The 21,552-nt window shown below is 40.2% G+C and overlaps 2 protein-coding genes across 5 annotated transcripts in view; one reads left to right on the forward strand and one right to left on the reverse strand.

Annotated features, from left to right (window-relative positions):
- The first annotated feature begins 2,002 nt into the window (after positions 1-2,002).
- aanat1 (arylalkylamine N-acetyltransferase 1) lies at positions 2,003-7,266 on the forward strand. The gene is made up of 3 exons (XM_079498529.1): positions 2,003-2,154; positions 5,954-6,108; positions 6,590-7,266. The coding sequence occupies exons 1-3, from the start codon at positions 2,007-2,009 to the stop codon at positions 6,893-6,895; spliced, it is 609 nt and encodes a 202-aa protein (XP_079354655.1). The 5' UTR covers positions 2,003-2,006; the 3' UTR covers positions 6,896-7,266.
- Positions 7,267-8,665: 1,399 nt separating this feature from the next.
- The window catches only part of LOC306922413 (inactive rhomboid protein 2-like), a 40,172-nt gene continuing 27,285 nt past the window's right edge, over positions 8,666-21,552 (reverse strand). For all 4 annotated transcript variants that reach the window (XM_079499999.1, XM_079500000.1, XM_079499997.1 and 1 more), the window contains 5 exons: positions 20,900-20,994; positions 20,377-20,452; positions 19,388-19,488; positions 18,892-19,045; positions 8,666-12,196 (listed from right to left, as the gene is read on the reverse strand). In XM_079499999.1, coding sequence (XP_079356125.1) covers positions 11,765-12,196; positions 18,892-19,045; positions 19,388-19,488; positions 20,377-20,452; positions 20,900-20,994 — 858 coding nt within the window. In that variant the 3' untranslated portion in view covers positions 8,666-11,764. The remainder of the gene's footprint in view (positions 12,197-18,891; positions 19,046-19,387; positions 19,489-20,376; positions 20,453-20,899; positions 20,995-21,552) is intronic.

Genomic DNA, 21,552 nt, shown 5'->3' on the forward strand with positions numbered 1-21,552 from the left:
ATATCACTGAGTGACTGTAATGTAATGTACACTTTCACGTCTTTCAGATCGGTCACTCAGTTTCTGTATTATTTTAAACGTAGCTACATTTTCACCAAATAAAGCAAAGCTGTTGAATGACTATTGATACTCCAAATGCTGACACACCTCTATTCTCCATATTCAGACCGCAGCCATCTTGCCAGCAAGGTGATCATTGCAGCTGTAGGGAAAACTTGAATTATCCTCTTTCAATCTGTAAAGTGTTTGTTTCATAAAAATCCACAGTAGATTTTATGAGCTACTTCCTGTCAAGAAATTGTCTACGGTGGACTTTTATTAAACAAAAACTTTACAGATTGAAAGAGGATAATTCAAGCTTTCCCTACAGCTGCAATGTTGGTGATTTTGTTTAATATAATTAGAGAGGACTTTTCTGTTTGGATGAATGGGCTCTCTATGGGAAGTGTCACCTATGTATCACCTTGCTGGCAAGATGGCTGCGGTCTGAATATGGAGAATGGAATTGAAACATATACCGTACTACTTATTCATAGAAGATTGTGTGCACATCTTTTGCCTGTATAGGCCATGGTGCTGGATGTCAAGGCATCAAGGCAAACATCAAAGAGAAAGAAGGAACATCCTCATCCGCACAGTTGTTTTTAGAGCTACATAGTAGACTTACTTTATTTTAAGCTTTTGCTAATAAACTAAAGTAAGTATTACTATGCTCGGTCCCCTAAAACAAAAGTGTGCGGATGTTCCTTGAATTCTTTCTCTTTAACATATACTAATTAACATAGGCAATATTATCTTTCAGCTTCAACAATCCATGTTGCCTGAACTCTTAAATCACTGGATTGTTACATACTACATAGGTATACGTATAGCCGGTAGGTATAGGCCTATAGGACTATTTTAAAAAGCATGCGACCACAGTTAAATCAACAACTGATCAATAACAAACTTGCCCATGGTGACCGGCGGTCACCCATGTAATCCTCTTAGTGATACGGAAAAATAGCATAATGAATGCCTGGAGAAACGTGGTCTTTGGTGAAGACTGGAAGGTTTCCTTGAAAAGAAATGTCAGAATGCTATCACGAATCTTGGATTACTGAACTAAGTCTCCGACCGTGAGAAATAGGATAACATTTCGGTAGAAAATAGTAGGGGTGTGCTGAAATATCGATATGGCGATATATATCGATATGTCCTCCCGCGATAAATAATCGATATTGATTATTAAAATATCGATATCGAAAAGAAAAAAAAAATCATAATGAAGTGATGAACAACATGTTTAGAAAAGGAGGAAATTACAGCTAAAATAAGGCAAATCCCACTCAGATTCCACAGCAACCAGAAGTACCGAATTACTGGATGGTGATTTGTCCAAAGTCTCCAAACAGCTTTGTGGGAATACAAAATGCTGCATTTTTTCAGTTCCAAGTATTTTGTAGTTGCAGATATCGTGATATATCGTTGATGAAATTTCATACAATATATCGATATATCGCAAATATCGAATATCGTGATATTATCGTTATCGAGGGCCTAATATCGTATCGTGAGGAACCCATATCGTCCCACCCCTAGAAAATAGTCATGTCTATAAACATTTGAATATTTATACTGACAGACGGATGGATTTTTTTTTACTTTCCTTAACTATGTATATGAGCTATGGCCTGGCTATAACCCAAGTTATTTCATAACGCATGATGTCTAAAATCGAGTCTGCTGTGCGTCTGAAGTTGCTGAGAATATAAATAGGCCTATACTCCATCCAGGCGCACAAGCTCATTCAAACGCACAACCTTTTTTACGCACGCATGACGCACCGGACCTAGGCTATAGAGAAACGGACTTGGACAAGAGAAAACAATTTAATTCCCTCAAGAAAGAAAACCAGAAAGCCACAAAGCTTTTGAGGAAATAGTCTATTTATTGAATAAAAACACACTTATAAATCTTTGGGAAGGAAAGGGCAGCCAGTTGCGCCAGCCAGGGAGTGGGACATCATGTCAGTGGTAAGCGCCGTGCCATTCAACAAACCTCCCAAGATGCGGTTTCCAGTTCCCCGGGGGCGACGCCACACGCTCCCGGCCAGCGAATTTCGTTGTCTCAGTCCGGAGGATGCCATCAGTGTATTTGAGATTGAGAGAGAGGGTACGTAACGTAACGTTTAACCAGTCATTTAGCATAGGCCTACTCATTTTAAAAGTCACATGTTGAAATTAAGCAATATTACACGGGAGGTTTATCTCATTGATGCACGCCTGCGGTGCCGGGGGGAAAGTTCCAAAAAGGCATCGCAGTCTTGACTCTTCGCAGAAGTGCATTCAAATAATGACGATAAAGAACACCCTCGAGTCGAGTGTAATATTGCAATTATACAACAGTTACCCTTAAAACTAAGATAACTGGAAAAATAATATTTTTTTAATGACAGATGTAGCCAGCCACTACGACACACAAAACTACGTCCCAAGAAATAGTAGGGGAGCCTATCAATCAAATTTTGATGCCCGTGATTTTGGAATGTTAATTTTTGGAGACAGGTATATCTTGATTCTTGGGGTTACCAGAATGCCAAAAAAACATGTCTCCAATTTTTTATGTCAGGTTTAGCATGTTTAATTAGCATAATTAGCTAATAAATTGTCAAAAACGGAAATGGCAATAACTTTGCTTCTAGGTAACTTATAAAGGTGATCTAAGAGTCTGAGTCCATGTTTGTGATGTCCAGATATTCATCTGTTACCATTGTGAAGTCATACAACCTTTCCTAATTAGCATAATTGCCATACATTATGCAAAAACGAGGTGAACATCAGCAAATTGCTGCATGTTTTACTTTTAGTCAACTTTGAAAGCTTCTCACAGACTTCAAGTGTATGTTTACAACTCCAGGAATAATTATCATCCTATGAATAAATCATGCAACCTTTTGTCTATGTAATAATTATGTAATAATCACACCAAAACCAGAAATAGCTGTATTTCTTTGCTTTAAGTTAATTAATACACATGATCTTACAGACAGTGTAAGTCTGTTTGCATGTCTAGAAAATATTAGAAGCGACCTCGCACTAAAGGGCTGGGCGAGTGCTGGTGCTTTGGAATTGGGGGTCAGATCAACATATCTGCCTGGGTCATGACAGACTGCTGGGCGAGTGCTGGTGCTTTGGCATGGGGGGTCAGATCAACATATGGAATGTATTCTGAACTGGCCATATATGGAGCGTGTCTTGAGTGTACAGGGTTTGATGAGGTCAGATCAACATATGGAATGTCAGAACAGGTCAGCTCCATATAGAGATCTAATTTAATTTTCGGGCCTGTTGAGAACTAATAACTTTGGGGCAGGCCCGTCCATAATTTCCTAAAGGCGACCTGCAGTCGCAAGAAAGAACAATATGGGAAATGGTCACAGAATTATCAGATTGTTTATTCTAATATTTACAGAAAGTTTTGAAAATTGAAGGGTCTCCATCTTCGTCGTCATCGTCAATCCCAAACAGATGTGCCTTGCTTACCACACACCTCTAATCATCTGCCCCACACATGCACATCTCAGAGCAGTTCAAATTTTAGATCGACAAGAACAATGTGATATGCACTGTGATTTCTTGCAGACACATTTGATCAGTTGGGTAATGGTGGCCGGCCCGTGGGTATCCCGTGTTGTGACTGGCACCAGTTGAGCTCCCTCAGCCTCCCATCCATATTCAGTTGCTGGTGGCATCTGTGGGTTAGGTACGTGCTGCGTCAGAACTGAGCCTTTTTGTAGCTCATAGTATATACAGTAGCAACTGCAGATACCACCTCCACAGGACACCTGTTTAGACCTGGCCAACAGGTTAAATTCCCTGGAGCTGTCTGATCAGCTCCAGAGACGGCATGGAACCCTGGTAAGGCTGAAGTCCTCGTTTTACCCAGTGCCTGCACTACTGGCTCCAGCGATGATACGTTTTTTGTTCCCCACACCGGTGATGAAATAGATGTCCTTGCACAGCTGATGGTACCGTCGTATTGTAAGAACAAAGACATCAGTGTCAGAGGACTCAATGTAGAGCTGTGTTGCCCCTCTTCGGACAGCATCCAGGCTGTGCAGGATTATCCTTGTGTCAGCCTCTTCCTGTACGCTGTGGAGATGTTTTACATCGATAGAGTTTGAGTGGACAGCCTGCCTTGACGTGATTATAAAAACATTGGGTTTCACCTGGAAGTGTTGGAGGGCTTTCTTAGCAAGATAAGACAGTCAGCTCATCTTTGGTGCTGATACCTGACAAGAACTGTTTTTCTGACACTTCCCTATCGGTGTGTTGTCTTCCACATGATAAGTGGTAGGGGCCCGGGGCTTTCCACCCTGGCGTCGGTCAAATACTACATGGATCTCACTGTTCTTTGGTCTTCCTGTCCAGTGTGGCTATGGAGTGGTCAGCTTACTGGGAACATGTCTTGATCCATGGTGGCTTTCCCATTGCCTGTACCAATGCCATTCCATCTATGACAGTTACACTCTTAGCTGGAAGGGTACAACTGTCAAAAAAGATTGAAGCATTTGATTGAAGCATGTTGATGAGCTCAGGTGGAGGTTATTCACAAAGAAACAATTAGAAGCCGAGAAGCTGCCACCTACACAAGCAGCATTAAATCAAGCCATTACCCATGCATATTATCAGGCAATGGTATGGGATCAGGACCACGTACCTAACCCACAGATGCCACCAGAAACTAAAAATGGATGGGAGGCTGAGGGAGATCAACTGGTGCCAGTCACAACACGGGATACCCACGGCCCAGCCACCATTACCCAACTGATAAAATGTGTCTGCAAGAAATCACAGTGCATATCACATTGTTCTTGTCGATCTCAAAATTTGAACTGCTCTGAGATGTGCATGTGTAGGGCCGATGATTAGAGGTGTGTGGTAATGTAAACAAGGCACATCTGTTGGGGATTGACGATGACGAAGACCCTTCAATTAAATGTGTTTTCAAAACTTTCTGTAAATATTAGAATAAAAATCATGTGATAATTCTGTGACCATTTCTCATATTGTTCTTTATTTTATGAGGGATATATATATATATATATATATATATATATATATATATATATATATATATATATATATATATATATATATATATATAAAGCTAATAATGGAAAGGTTGCATATCCTAGTTATGGAAAGAGAATATTTTCTAGACATGCAAACAGACTTACTGTCTGTAAGATCACATTTATTAATTAACTTAAAGCAACGAAATATAGCTATTTCTGGTTTTGGTGTGATTATTACATAATTATTACATAGACAAAAGGTTGCATGATTTATTCATAGGATGATAATTATTCCTGGAGTTGTAAACATACACATGGAGTCTGTGAGAAGCTTTCAAAGTTGACTAAAAGTAAAACATGCAGCAATTTGCTGATGTTCACCTAGTTTTTGCATAATTTATGGGAATTATGCTAATTAGGAAAGCTTGTATGACTTCACAATGGTAACAGATGCATTTCTGGACATCACAAACATGGACTTAGACTCTTAGATCACCTTTATAAGTTACCTAGAAGCAAAGTTATTGCCATTTCCGTTTTTGACAATTTATTAGCTAATTATGCTAATTAAACATGCTAAACCTGACATAAAAAATTGGAGACATGTTTTTTTGGCATTCTGGTAACCCCAAGAATCAAGATATACCTGTCTCCAAAAATTAACATTCCAAAATCACGGAAAGTGATAGGCTCCCCTACTAAAACCACCGAGTCTGGTGCGCTCTGGGAGAAAAGCACGGCTGAATTCTTTGTTTTGATTAGCCGTTCCATTAATTCTGATATTACAAATGTAGTCAGTAGTTGGACATTTTCATGTCAAACTTGTCTTGCATACGCTAATATTGTTGCCTTTAGTAGTCGGCTAATCCTGCCATCTGTTCTCTTCTCTGACAGCTTTCATCGCGGTGTCCGGCGAGTGTCCCCTCCACCTGGACGAGGTGCGGCATTTCCTCACCCTGTGCCCAGAGCTGTCACTGGGCTGGTTCGAGGAGGGACGCCTGGTGGCTTTCATTATTGGCTCACTGTGGGACCAGGAGAGACTTGCTGAGGTAAGAAGGAATGGGAAAACACAACTTATGTGACATTTTCAGTTGAAATCATCCTCCACATATTGGCCGCATTGGCATGCTAGGGAATCACAATAAGTGCTGATAGACATTATAGATGGATACATGTTCAATAAGCCTATGGTTCAGAGTATTCACTCATTGTTGCCATCTAAACAAGAATGATAGTTTTACTGTGCAGTGTGTGCACCCTGCACCTCTTTCACCATATAGGCTACTCGTTAGTTCAAATACAGTTTAGAATGGTGTATCATACATAAAAGTATGTCCCAGGAAATCTGGACCCTTCTGAACAATTTTTGTCATTCATTATTCAGTGGCAAATTAAAAAATAAGTAAGACTTGTCTTCATGTCACAACATAAAATAGAAGAATTAAAGTTGAATAAAAGTATACAATTTATGTTGAACCATAAATGTTTACAATTAAAGCCAAACAGTGACCATATATCCCTTCTTTTCAGGACGCTCTAACCCTCCATAAGCCTCACGGCACCACAGTTCACATCCATGTATTAGCGGTCCACCAGACCTTTCGTCAGCAGGGAAAAGGTTCCATCCTGATGTGGCGATATCTCCAGTACCTCCGCTGTTTGCCCTATGTACGTCGCGCAGTGCTCATGTGTGAAGACTTCCTGGTGCCCTTCTATCAGAAGTCGGGCTTCAAAGTGCAGGGCCCCAGTGACATTACAGTGGGGCCCCTGACCTTCATCGAGATGTGCTACCCTGTTAGAGGTCACGCCTTCTTGCGCCGTAGCAGTGGTTATTGAATTCTGGTGAACACAATGTGGATTAATCTCATCAGGGGCATTGTTGAGGACGTGAGAACATGCAAGGAGCTTTTCAAGTGGGGCCCCAATAGAGACATACGTATGTGGCTTGTTGCTTGTCTTAACTCTGAACATCATATATCATTCAGCAAGGTGTGTTCCACCTGTATGCTGCTTGCAGATGATTCTTATAGACATCAAACTTTTAGATTTGTCAGATAAAATGCAATTATCATACTTTTACATCATAACTGTTAACAGTATTACTGTATTATGCAGTCAATGTTTTTATTTGTTTTTTCATTTTATTTTATATGAATGCTGGACATTTTTCTAAATACTAAAACGTATAATTATTCATACGTTTTTAGGAGTCACAATGTGGTGACAATGTTTGCTGAATGTTACAATTCCTTTTTGTTTGCAACATTTTTTGAGTGGTGTAAACCACTCCTACAACTGGCTTTTTTGTGCAGAAAAAATGAGCATGGTTGCTATGTTCACCCTGTTGTAATGACGTAATGAAATCACAACCGGGTGAACAGGGTGAACATAGCAACCATGCTCATTTTTTCTGCACAAACAAAGCCAGGTAATGAAATCACACCCGGGTGTGATTTCATTACGTCAGACATGATTTCATTACGTCAGACAGACCTTACACCACTCAGTTCACACGGGTGTGATTTTTTTATAATAAAAAGGAAAGAAAAATCAAATCTAGAATGTCATATATTATTTATATTGTCTTCTTTATCAATGTGGGTGTTGCACATTTCCAGCATGTACAAGAGTAAGCTATATATACTGTATATTATACAAGTTAGAACTATAGGCCTACAGGATTTCATATATGCCCATTATTCATAAGATAGCCTACGATATCTTGTTGGGCTGGGCGGCTGGCCTTCGCTCGCCAATAGAGAACATTGTTATTTGAGGCCCTGTGTGGCAAGCTTCTGTTGTATTTATCTTCGCTTTTAAATCCACAAACCACAGGATATCTAACACACTCAGACAAACATTACACTTAAAACTCCACGAATGAACAGTGGACAAGGAAAAGACAGTTTTCATCTTTTATGCCTTAGACAAATGGAAGAAAATCCAGGACTCTGAAATTGGACAAAGAGGATGTGTCACATAGGTACTGTCTACTGTACCAGTTTTGTGTAGGCCCTGTGTATTAGCATTGTTTTTTATTGCTCACTATATTTCACCTTATGTAAAATTGTGTTTGTTTCTTTTTTACGTTGTGATCATGTTGTACTGAGGGCATCCAGAGCATGCACTCAATTGTCTTGCCTGATTAAATAAAATAAAGTTTATTATTATTAATGATGATAATTATTTATGAGACTGCTATTTAGTGCTGAGATCATCTTGAATACAAGTATGCATGCATAGTGAAACACCCAATGACTGTGGAATTAAATTACATGCGATACAGGAAATCTAGGCAGTGTGTCAGCGCACGTGTGTCACGAGTCTACTTGTAAAGTTAACCTGCATGTCTGTTGTTGTACAGCATAGAATTAGGATTTAGCCAGCCAGCATGTCTATTTTCATTAGGGGCTGACGGTAAACGTCTTGGGATTTACTAAAGTCTCTGTTTACTGCTGCCAAAGGCCTGAGAAAGAATTGTAAACATGTTCAGAAAGCAGTGAGGGGAAAACATCAGCAAACCAGATGATCTGTCGAAGTAATGTAAATAAATGTACACTGAATACAGATAACCTACTGTAGAAATTAACTTTGATCAATGTTTTGTATTAAAAAATATATATAACATTTCTGAAATTCTTAACACAACTACAAACTCCAGTCTGGTTTTATAGTTATTTTCTATACAACCTCTTCCCCAATAAGCCTTGAATCAAGACAATCTTTTTGTTAACAAATGACATTAAATTATGTCTGCTTCTAAGTTGTTTCATTAGCACCACAATCAATCCAATTCATGGTTAAATATGTACATAAAGAGCTGAACTACTGGAACAACTACTGTTCCTCACATCACTTGGCAAGCAAGATGACCCATGTGAAATTGACTTAACGTGTGCATGCACACACCACACAGACCCACATGTTATCATTAGACTGGCACTTTTAATTTGATTGTTTTAACAAATAAACATTTCAAGCAGATCATGCTTTAACAAATAAACATTCAGGCAGATTGTATAAAACCAAAGCAACAGACCAGTGCCTTGCCCATGGCCTGAAATGAATCGAACATTCCCTTCTTTTTGTTTATTCCAATAAATAGAAAATACATTTGTATTTGGTCCTAATGCAAACATATAAGTATTACTCTCACAGGCATATTATTGTGGTTCAAATCATTCAAATGCACACATTTCAAAAGGCACTGTACTGTACATTCCTAAAGAGGTCAGTGTTAACATTTGCTCCACCTTAACGGACGGATTCTTAAAAACTTTGGACAGATGTGATTTCATAGCATGAAAATACACAGCATTTTAAAACGCTAGACTATGTTTAACAAATTGGATTTGCTCTAGTCTTTTACACCAGTTCACTGGTGAGGAAGTGGCTCCCTCCAAAACACAAAACGTCTCGAGACTCTCGTGTTGGAGGGGGCCAATGACACTTGAAAACATGTTTTCTCTGTTAAGACTGACTACTACATCAGTACAACCCTGGGCTGTAATGTTTAATTTATGTTTGGGTGACAGAGTGTAGTGGGAAGAAAAAAAAGATTTTCAACTGATATATACTGATTTTGTCAAGCAAGACTTTGTCACAAGCCCCTGAATCGCTAGCCACGCACGCCCATTACAAATAATATGTTCAGACCGAGTGTCAGGCTACAGTACAAAAACACAAAATATCCTGTTCAGCCTGTGACAAATTATAATTGCTCATCCTGGGACTATGTCTTAATATGAAATATTCTACAAAGTGAGGACCCACCAGAATAAAGGCCAATGACCCTTGTTTCGACTCAGTAACATGCAGCAAAATTAAAGGCAAACCCAACAAACAGTTGACAAGGTATGGTAGTTGTGTGTGTGTAGACAAGAGCAAGATTTTCACAAACCTCCATCTTAATTTGGTTGTGGACTGTACCAAGTTATGGTAATATGAAATCTTATGTCACTGGCTTTTCCTCAAGTTATTCAATCTTGAACATTTCTCAGGGATGAGTGGGATGGCATTGACGCTCCTTAAACACTCAGAGGCTCTTCACACAGGACGTGGATAGGGTTTCCGCTACGTTTCCACCGTCTGCCGATCCCCTCAAAGTTCAGCCAAATTCAACTTTGACCCCTTCTGCCGCTGAACTTTCAACATGCAGGCAATAGCGAAAGAGTGGGCGGGATAGAATGGTGAATGCCCAGAGTAATTTGGCTACAGAATGAAGTGTTCGATCTACAAGCTTGAGCTTCTTCTAGATCTATTAAAAAAAGCTCGAAATAGGGATGCCAGGTTGGAAGTTGTTAATATGCTCTAGTCTAGTGCACCCATTTTGGCAAAGATAGCAAGTGTAAATGGATAAAAGGACAGTCTTATCTTATATATGTATATTTTGATTTAAGGCTCAGGCAATATGTAAGATTTGTGAATCCACAATCATTCACCAAGGCACAGTTATTACATACACATTATTCACTTCCACTAAGCCCAAACATACAGTACAAAATGATCAAATACTTAAAGTGACCAAAATAAAATGCCCCTTCAACTATTACTGAAATAATGATGTAATTTCAATTCTACAAAGTGGTTTAGGCACAACAGTGGTAACAAATTAATATAAACGTAGTGATTGAACGAGTCTTATTGAGGCAGCGCAGTTAAAACATTGTGTCTGTTATATAACAACATGCACATAAGCAGGCTGTGAAGCAGTTGGACAAATTAGTAATATGTACTTCAAATTTTTGGATTTGCTACCTTTTTGGAATTCTTTAAATTCCAATTCTTTGATGTATACTGGATTTTGGGTTTAGCTGATGCGCAACCTCTTTTTCTCATTTAAGTAATATGTACTGTATGTTCCATATGAGCTGATCTTGTGTATTATTTACATGTACTACATAGGTATAGTTATTGTAAGGCAACTAGTGGTGCTGGAAACTAATTACCAATATGTTTGTGTTGATATTTCACTCTATTGCCATCTCCTCATCCCTATTCCACAGCTAATACTTGAACACATGTACTTTCAGCATTTTCCTCCCATCTGAAAAATATTGACATGAAACAAAAAGTACAAAAACTGATTATAAAAACAAACGTAAATATGCACCATTAAAATATTGAAATGTTGCAGAATATAATTACATTTTTCTTTTTTGTGTAGCGATAAATACATCCAGTGTTGCCAAAACAAATAAAGAACCAAGTCAGACCTGTCTCTCGTCACATTTTTAAATGGGTATATCATCCTCACGAGCCAACCCACCAGAGCCATGTCCATGATGCTTGCATTTGATAGTATTAGAATCTTCTATGGAGTTGACAACAGTCCAGATGTGCACACTTTGAATGTATGTTCCTTTGCACCCTTGCAGACACTTTCTTCTTCCCAGAGCACCTCTTCCTAGCCCATCAGCAAATTAGTGAGCTAGTTAGTGCCAGCCTAGACTGAGGATTAAAATGGTTGGGTTGAGTTAAAGTATCAGTGGCCTGGTCCGACACAGGGACAGCACAATTCATATTCACATGGATTCTCTCCAGTTCCTTTGATGTTCAAAAATGGGGCAGAGTTTGTCTTATTATTTAGCCACATGTCCACCTTCTTAAGGGCCCATTGAGACAGGACTGGCGTACCAACTGAGAGCTACAGTATACAGGAGCATTACCATAAGCTAGGCTCCAGGTGAGTTGTGTTGGTAACCGCTAATTATCCACATGGTCAATATTGTGGTCTATATCATACTTTTCACAGAACGTGCTGGTTAGTGGTAGGCAGGTAAGGTGCTCCAGCCAGTGCCAGTTGATTGGGTGGATGTAAAACCAAACTATGAGCGAGGCGAACAACCCAAGATAGACGACCAGAGATATGGCAATGATTATGCGTTTCCGGTACTTGTCAAAAGTCCCGAAGCTGATGTAGGGCAGGAAGGAGAAGGAGAGCAGGAGGCCACTGAGGAAGCCAAAGATGTGGGCGATGTTGTCAATCCAAGGCAGCAGGCCACACAGGAAGAGGAAGAGGACAATGCCCACTAGCTTCAGAAAAGCCCTCCATGGCCTTGCCAGTATCTGCCAACTTTGGAAAAGCTCTACAAACAGGCATGCGAGGAGGCCGAACTGGGACCCTGCCGGACCCACCTGGAGGGAGAAGAGAAGACAAATGTGGGAGGAAAGAGGGAGACAAGTCAGAAACAAAGCTCTGATTTATACTCTGATTTATACTTGGCGGCATGCTGGAGTTGCGCACCTAAAATAGCAGATCTACAACATGTCACAGATACGTTGTGAACTTGTAGTTTGGCCATTTCCGATGTGTGACAAAGTGAGCAAATTAGGTATACATCAGGCTTAACTACACAATAATGTGTAGCCAAAACAACTGGATTGATTTGAGCTAGGGGCAATGGCTCCATCTATACCCACTAAATCGGATTAACATTAGGTTCATGGTCTGGCTGGAAAAAATACATGTATGTATTATACGTATATATGTATATGTATAATATACATTATACACATATATATATATATATATATATATATATATATATATATATATATATATATATATATATATATATACACATATACATATACATACACACACACACACTTTTATGGAGGGTCAGTAGAGAAAAGCACAACCACAAGTTTTTAGAAGCACTTGTTCAATAGAAGTAGAACTGTCGTATTAGCATGTTCCTCTACATGTATTACTCCTCATGGTCAGGTGAAAACAAAAGAAGCAGCTGGTAACTTCATGCATATCCAGGTAAACTGCAAATGTGAAGTCTCATAAATCTAGTTCTTCTCATCCCAACAAGTTTGTGGAACTTAAAGGCCCTGTGGTAATTTGGAACTTACAGCCAGTACAGCGCACCTAAAGATACTGCTCTATGTGCTGTGTGGTGTCTGATAATGCTCACAATGGCATGGCAATTTCAATTGTGCAATGACCTTTCATTTGTTTCCTTGGGCAGTTGATGTCAAAGGTTGCAGCAATTACATGAAATAAAGCATGCCCCCCCTTTAATTTATTCATTTGCTCTTTGCTCAAGTTCTCCATTTGTACCACCAACCTCGGGTCACATTTGTGCAGATTAGCCGACGTCAGAGCAGAGCCCAATTGTGAGACTTTACGAGGCATGAGGCAGATGGCTAATCTGTCAGGATGCTATACTGTCTGCCACACAGAGGGGACATGACAGACTGACACCAATGTTAGTTCTGATCAAGTGACTCCCATTGCTTGCACTTAAAGCTCTAGTCCGCAATTTAGTGGTTCTTATGTCAACGCAGAGGTAAATGGTACATTTATATAGCGCCTTTATCCAAGGCGCTTTACATAGTGCATTACATTCACCTATTCACACACACATTCATACACCGATTGCGGCGGAAGCCATGCAAGGTACCAACCAACACATCGGGAGCAATTTGGGGTTCAGTGTCTTGCCCAAGGACACTTCGACATGTAGACAGGAGGAGCCGGGATTCGAACCGCCGACCCATGGATCATTGGACGACCTGCTCTACCTCCTGAGCCACAGAGGGCAGTTAACCGTGCATGGTGCTTGATTTATCCCAAAGAAGCTATTTCTATTATTACCAGGAATAAAGCATGAGCATTCTCCGGCTAAACACGTCACAAGAAATTATGAACCCAAGCTTAAAAAAAAAAAACTTTAACTTATAAGAATCAATTGACGGCCTTGCTAATTTCATGATCCAATGTTGCATCATCTTAAAGGACATACCCAACCGCTGTGGGTAATGGGTATAATCTTGTGGGAATCAGCCACATAAAACCAGGTGTTTCAACTACCAGGTTACAGTACGTTATCTGCTGTCTACTCACGTGCACATAATCACACACGCTGTTCCCAAGAAGACATAAAGAATGGAAAGCTTAAAGGGATATTTCACTTTCAAATTAAATAAACTCTAATGCGTGAGGGGCCATCATTTTTCCATTACTCTTTTTTCTTTTTTTGGGGGGCAGGAAATGGGGAGAGAGAGATGGGGAGTGACATGCAGGTCAGGTCATCGCGATCTGGATTCGTACCCTGGTCACTTTCATTAGCATCCTAGCATCCTAGGTGCCCGGACGTCTACGCCAGCCGTCCCGTCCAGGCCTTTATATATTTTTAAATGTTTTAGTTTATTTGAAAGTGAAATATCTGTTTAATGTAAGACCCGGATACATTTCTACTTGCAAAAAATAGATTTCAACCTTACTACTACTTTGTACTACTAGGACTTATGTTAAAAAAATATGTTTAAAAAAAAAAAAAAAAAGTTTAATGAACATTTTATGCAAATTTATAATAATTATTAAAATAATAATAAATTAATAATTTACATTCGGTGGATATCTTTCACAATAATACATGATACATGTTCTAGACATTCTAATGATCACACAAATATATGTATTACATGCATTTTAGTTACTTTTATCAGGGTTAAAGATTAAAGGTCATAGGTCAATTTTGATTAGAAATTGCACTGAGTCCAGAGATTTTGAAGTGGTGTAAATTTGTGCCTCTGTGGGGGGTATTTATATGCAAATATCATGACCAATGGCATTGCAAGACTAAACAATGAACATCAATGATGATGTTTAGGTGAAAAAAGAATAAAAAAAAAAAAAAAGAATTAAGTGATTAATTAAAATAAAAATGTTACCGAGAAGCATCGATGGGTCTTACAGGGTTAAGAAAGAGAAGCATTAAGTAGTGCTGCAAAAATGCCCACTGTACGAACAGTACAGTCACACTGAAAAAATGAATGTCAAGAGAGCAGGGATCTTTTTAGATGACTCGATGAAAGTGAACTCAGCACAAAGGTATTTGAAGTGCAAACTCTGAACTTCTCTCATGAGATCACTGGGAAGAGAAATTAAATTAATTTCCACAACGTTTAAAATCTACTGCTTTAAAGGACAAGTTTTTTTCAACCAAGGTTCGTGTTTTAGGTTGTCATTAGAGAAAGTAAAAGATGAGTGTTCATTTTTTTTCATTTGCTGCTTTATTTTGTTTTAGGGATTTTAGCCGTTTTTGACAGGGGGGCATTCGAGCATGGGGCTAAATATGTATTTTTCTTTACAAAATGTTAAAGCGATTTCTATTTTTATCATTTACTATAGTCCTTAAATTACATCTGGCCACAAAAGATCACAGGATCTACTAAATATAAAGGAAGCCTACTGGGGAGAAGCCACACTGTGTGTAATAGGCTCAATATGTCAGTTTGACACATTCAGTAGATCCCGTGATCTCTTGTGGCCAGATGTAATTTCTTGGGGTCTAGTAGGACTATTGTAAATAATAAAAAAATAAATCTCTATAAAACTGTGTAAAAAAAAATACATATTTAGCCCCATGTTCGATTGCCCCCGCCCCCGTCAAAAACAGCTAAAATCCCTAAAACGAAAGAAAGCAGCAAATGAAAAAAAATAATATAACACTCATCTTTTACTTTCTCTAATAACAACCTAAAACATGAACCTTGGTCGAAAAAAACTAAAGTTGTCCTTTAATGATTCACTAAAAATATTTCAAATACAGTTGACTTTTGTTGCTCTTTACCAAACCCATAGGGGCTTTCTTATCTCCCGCAGTAATGGATAATGAACTTAAAAGGCCTCTTTAAGTAGCTTGCATTTCCCCTGGTTAATCTTGGTATATGTGAAACTGTGAGAACCTGTCAGTGCTAAGGCAGGTGGGTAGGATTTCTGGCTCTCGTGTCACAAGACGTGACCTGGCACAGTGACAGATGAGAGTAGAGCCATCATGTGTCACAGAACAATAATATTGTGGTCCTCAAGAACTCCTGACACTACATTATAGTGTCAGGAGTTCTTGAGGACAACTTATGGAGGAGATAGAAGTAAATACGGACATGTATAGTTTCATTTAGACCAGGGGTTCTCAACCCGTGGGTCGCGACCCCTTCTGGGGGGGGGGTCGCCAAATTATTTTGGGGGCTCCACAAATTATTAAAAAAAAAAAATAAATGTTTTTTTTTTGCAACTGCAGGCTGGAAAATGGAAATTAAGAGTTTACATATAATAGTACACAGTACATGCAAGAACTTTCCTTAATGATTATATCTGGTTTCAGTATTCATTTATGATATATTTTCTCCATTATTGTCTCCACCAGGCCGAAGGCATGGGGAGAGAGTATGTTTTGCACTCCGTCCGTGTGTGTGTCCTTCCGTCCGTCCTTCCGTCCGTCCGTTATCAGCTAATCTCTGGCACCATTGGCCCGATCCATGCCAAACTGTGCACACACACTCCCTGGATGCCAACGACGAAACTCTGCCCCAAATATTCCTCAACGGCCTGTTATAGTATATATAACAGGCCTATATATAGTATAACTAGAAAAAGTGCCCTTCTGGGCACAGGTCTCCACCAGGAGGATAGGACTGTGTGTGATGTTTGGCAAAATGTTTAGGAGTAATATAAACATGTTTTTTTGTTTGTTTGTTTTTTGCAACAATTTTCTTCATTTTGTTGAGGAAATGCAGAGCCAGATCACTCATAGCATCTCTGAGGATAGAATTCTGGATGAGCAGGACATGTGCAGCATTTTGAACGAAACAGGCCACTCCTGAAAACTTTGGAAGGCAATGTTAGCCAATCAGTGTAGAATCTGAGAAATCCAACAGACTCGTCTTGATCACATGACTACAGAGATCGTGTGTACCGATTTGCGTGAGATTTGGATGAAATCTGTGCGACTAACATAAGCAATGTGTTTAGCAGAAATCGGCCTCATGGTGGCGCTATAACTGGCAGATGTGGAGGGATGCAGGGAAAATGTTTTTCCATGGCCTCTAGGGAGTGCGCATACATAAGTATGCGCACTCCCTATACTGCCACTTATACTTACTCCCATAAGTATAAGTGGCATGTCGTCCTCGGCCTAGTGGAAATGTGCGTGTATAATTTCACGGAAATTGCACACTGTTTTTGTGATTTGTGGCATTTTGTTCGAAACATGTCATGTGAGCTTTGGAAGCCAATATTAGCCAATCAGGATGGAAGATGGGAAATGGTGCAAATCCTTGTTGATCACATGACTATGTAGATAGTGTATACCGAATTGTGTATGGATAAAATGTGTACGGGTAATCTACAGAAATGTGTTTTGCCTAAATCGGCCTCATGGTGGCGCTATAACAGGCCGTTGAGGAATATGTGGGGCAGAGGTTCATCGTTGGCATCCATGGAGTGTGTGTGCACAGTTTGGCATGGATCGGGCCAACGGTACCGGAGATTAGCTGATAACGGACGGATGGAAGGACGGAAGGACGGACGGAAGGACACACGGACGGACGGAGTGCAAAACATACTCTCCCCCCATGCCTTCGGCCTTGTACTCTCCCCCCATGCCTTCGGCCTGGTGGAGACAATAAATACAAAAGGAGTGTGTGTGTGTGTGTGTGGGAGGGGGGGGGGCTTTCCAGACTGGTAAGGGCCAGTCAGGGCTATAATCCTCAGCATCAGCTAACTCCATCCAGTAAGTGATTTTAGATATAAATCACTGGATTTACTGTAAACAGATTGGGATGTGGGTGGCTTCATCGGATTTGAAAAAATAAAACATTTCCTTTCCATTCTTGGAAAGGAAATGTTTTGGTGAAGACATTTTGTTTTGTTTTTAGCATCCTTGAACAGTCCTTGTTCTTTCTATACTGCACACAGAAAATGTTTAGTCGATTACATACATGTAATGTATGTTTTTGACAAAGGTGAACAAACACGGCACAATATCTCATATGCCTCATACAGTAATTCTCTGCCAAACTCTCACTCCTAACAATCTCAACAAGCACCGCAGGGCAGCTCGATGGCCAGAAGAGTGTGTGTCTTTGTACAGTACAGTACAGTACAGTAGGTGTGTGTGTGGGGTTATGCGTGTTGGAAAACATTAGAAAATTCTGCAATTTCAGAAAAAGCTGTGAGGGAGAGTGCATAAATAATGGCATTGATGACAGTGGCCGTTTATGAATCACACTTTATGCTCACATGCAAGCAGTACAAATAAGCATTTAGTGCTTAATTATGATATTCTATTCTACATGCATCTGCGTCATGTGAGAAATGCCCATATATGGAGATTTCTAGATCTGTCTCTCTGTGTCCCTTTATATTCCTATATATGGAGTTCTGTGTCAGGCATGTCCAAATATGGAGTGTTGTGATGTCAGAATAGGCCAGCTCCATATATGGACCCTGGGCAGGGGTCCTGTCCCAGAACCCGGGTTCTGGACAACCGTGGGTCCGACCGACTCGACACCGGGCACTGCACTCCATGTGGGGGTGTGGAACGCGTGTGTCGAATCTGACCCGAGTTACGTGGATTACACACATGCGTACATACAGAGACTTGGTGCATTTATAGATAGATTACAAATTTGTGAAACGGTGTGCTGTCTTTTAAATTAACATCGCAGCTCTAAACTTTCACAAGCCTCTCCAACACAGAGCTAACGCAGCTCTGACACAGAATTACCGTATTTCACGGTACAACCAGGCCGCTAGTAGGTTACATACAGAAGCGATTTTGTAACATCACAGATTATCCTTGGTCCATTGGTTAGGCTTCAATGTTGAGGTGCAGACAGACAGACAGTTATATGCGCCTGTTCTCTGCTGAACAATCAGCATACATTTTAGGCTCGGCCCTACCCGAAAATGTCAGGTTCTGGCAGAATTTGAGAAATCTAGCGCACAGTAAAATCCTTAATTTATCCATTTGTGACTCAAAGTTAAATGGACTCCATCGACTTTACTGTGTGGTTATGCGTGCTTCACGTACCTCAGCTCTATAGGGCAGGAACAGTGCTGAGGCCAGGTTCCCAGTTATGCCACTAAGGACGTATATGATGGAGATACGGGCCCACCCAGCCAGCTTTTCAAGGTCCCTCAGTATAGTCATCTGGAACACCACTGACACCAGGCAGTGAAACAGCCTGCACACACACGCACACATTGACTTGGCAAACTTTTGGGATATTACAAAACTGCAGCTGCAAATGCAGAGACATCAAATCAGGGACAAGTTAGCTGTGCTGAAGACAGGTACACACTCATACAGTACACAGATAAACTAAAGACATCATCTAGACTAGAGGATGGCATACAGTAGTTGTGTGCAGTGCACCAATACTACAGTACCTCCACAATACTGTACATACTGTGCACCATACTGTATGTACATGCACAGACAGAAATTAGAAAACATTTTATGTATGCACACTCAAATGATGTCCATTGTGTCCCAGTATTGTATACGTCGCTGTGTCCTTCCTTACCCTGCGTGGAGGAAAAGTGAGAGCCATAGGCGATAGAACTGATCAGGGACGTCCGGGTTCAGGAATGGTAACAAGCCACACACGTCATCCAGACAGTGTATCTGGACAAGGACAAATGACCCGATCAAAACCACACACACATACAGTAGAGTACACCACTGGTTCCCAAACTGTGGGTCGGGACCCATATGTGGGTCGCAGACACATTATTATGGGTCCCTGTATTTTTGGTTTCCTACATTTTGTCATAATTATTTAAAAAAAGCTAAATGCTTAAGGAGTAGTGAAAATAGGCGATCTACAAGCTCACAACGTGGCACATTGTGATCTTGTAGATCTGCTATTTTCACTAGTTTGGGTTCCAGGCAAACTTCTCTTTTGGGTCACGGGCTAAAACGTTTGGGAACCACTGGAGTAGACCATATGAGACACGCATACTGTACATGAACACACAAACACACATGTTGGTTTTGCAGACTTTTGGAGACATTGCATTGACTGATATACACATCATTTCCATATCCCCTTACCATAACCAATCTATCCAAAACCATTTTTACCTTACCCCTCCCGGCCTCCCCTCACACATATGCCTAAGCTTCACCTTTAACACTTATGATGCCTAGGACGTGTCCACACATCTTCATAATTACACCCGTAGGAGGCCCAGGACGTGTGGACACATCATTAGGTCCTTTTTAAAAAGCGTGAGCGCTAAAATCCATTTTTTGACAGCGGCCGTTGTTATTATTCGGAAATATTCCCCAGCAAAAAAAAAAGTGTTAAGTTAACCTAACTTAAAATATAAAAATGTCCCCAATTTCACATGCCACGCACACGCACACGCACACGCACACACACACACACACACACACACACACACACACACACACACACACACACACACACACACACACACACACACACACACACACACACACACACACACACACACACACACACACACACACACACACACACACACACACCTGTGAGCAGAGTGTGGCCTCCTCGTGGAAGTAACCATGCATAAAGGTGCAGTATTCTCTGGTAGTGATCTCACACCTGCAAGAAGGTGAGCAGTTCAGTACAACACACTGAAGGTGATACACAACCATGTGCATTGACAGCCGTTTTCTGTCCCCAGCAGTGTCGATTTCGTCTACTAAAACTATGACGCTGTTCGTCACAAACTAAATTAAAACTATTTATGTCTATAACCAAATATATTGACAATTTCTTCAACAAATACAAACTAGATTAAAATGTTCTAGGCCTAATGGACTAAAAGTCAAGTCATTTTATGTTTGGTTGCACTCTGAAAATCTGCTTTTCAGCATGCAACCACATGTAAAATCTGTCACATTACGGTGGCATCGAGGCCCACCAAACTACATTTTTTATGACAAAAATATGACCAAAAGTAAATTAAGTTTTATTCAAAAGACTGACTAAAAATAAAATCAACATTTTGCTGTCAAAATCAACCCTGATCCCCACCCCGTCTCTCACCTGCCCTTGGTTCCTATGCAGCAGGGTCTGCCCATGATGTTACAGTCCATGTGGCTGAAGCCAGTATGGTTGGCCTTCTCGGGGTGCGTACACAGCTGGGGGGACAGAGCGATACCATCCATGAGCGAAAGCAGCTCGACTCCATCAATGTTTCAATAGCTTTCAATGTTCAAAATCTTTAAGGTTGCAGTTCACATAGTCATAGATCGATAAAACTCATATATATATATATATTTAAAACGGTTTTTTTAATAAAACAATAATTTCATGATTTTTAAAACAAACAAATACATCATTTAGAAGTAGTGAAAATAGCTGATCTACAAACACGCAACATGGAGCGAAGCGACGCGTTGTGCGCTTGTAGATTGGCTAGTTTGGTTCACGGGCAAACATCTAGGGCGCGTTCGGAAATAGCGCACTGAGCAATGCAAACTAATAGGCGAGTGTGCTCCGGTGCGGTATTTCCGAACGCGCCTCCAGTCTCTCTTTTAGGTCTCAACCTGAAACTCTTGCTGTTGTGTGGGTCTGTTGTCTAAAGGCTGAGTACAGCCATGCATTATACAGAGCATTGCAGTTGCATTAGATGTTTGTGCATAGTGCTAATCTTCCAACACAGTCATAACTTATCTGTGCATAAGAGAGTTCACTTA

Source organism: Electrona antarctica (assembly GCF_951216825.1).
Source record: "Electrona antarctica genome assembly, chromosome: 4".
Lineage (NCBI taxonomy): Eukaryota > Metazoa > Chordata > Actinopteri > Myctophiformes > Myctophidae > Electrona > Electrona antarctica.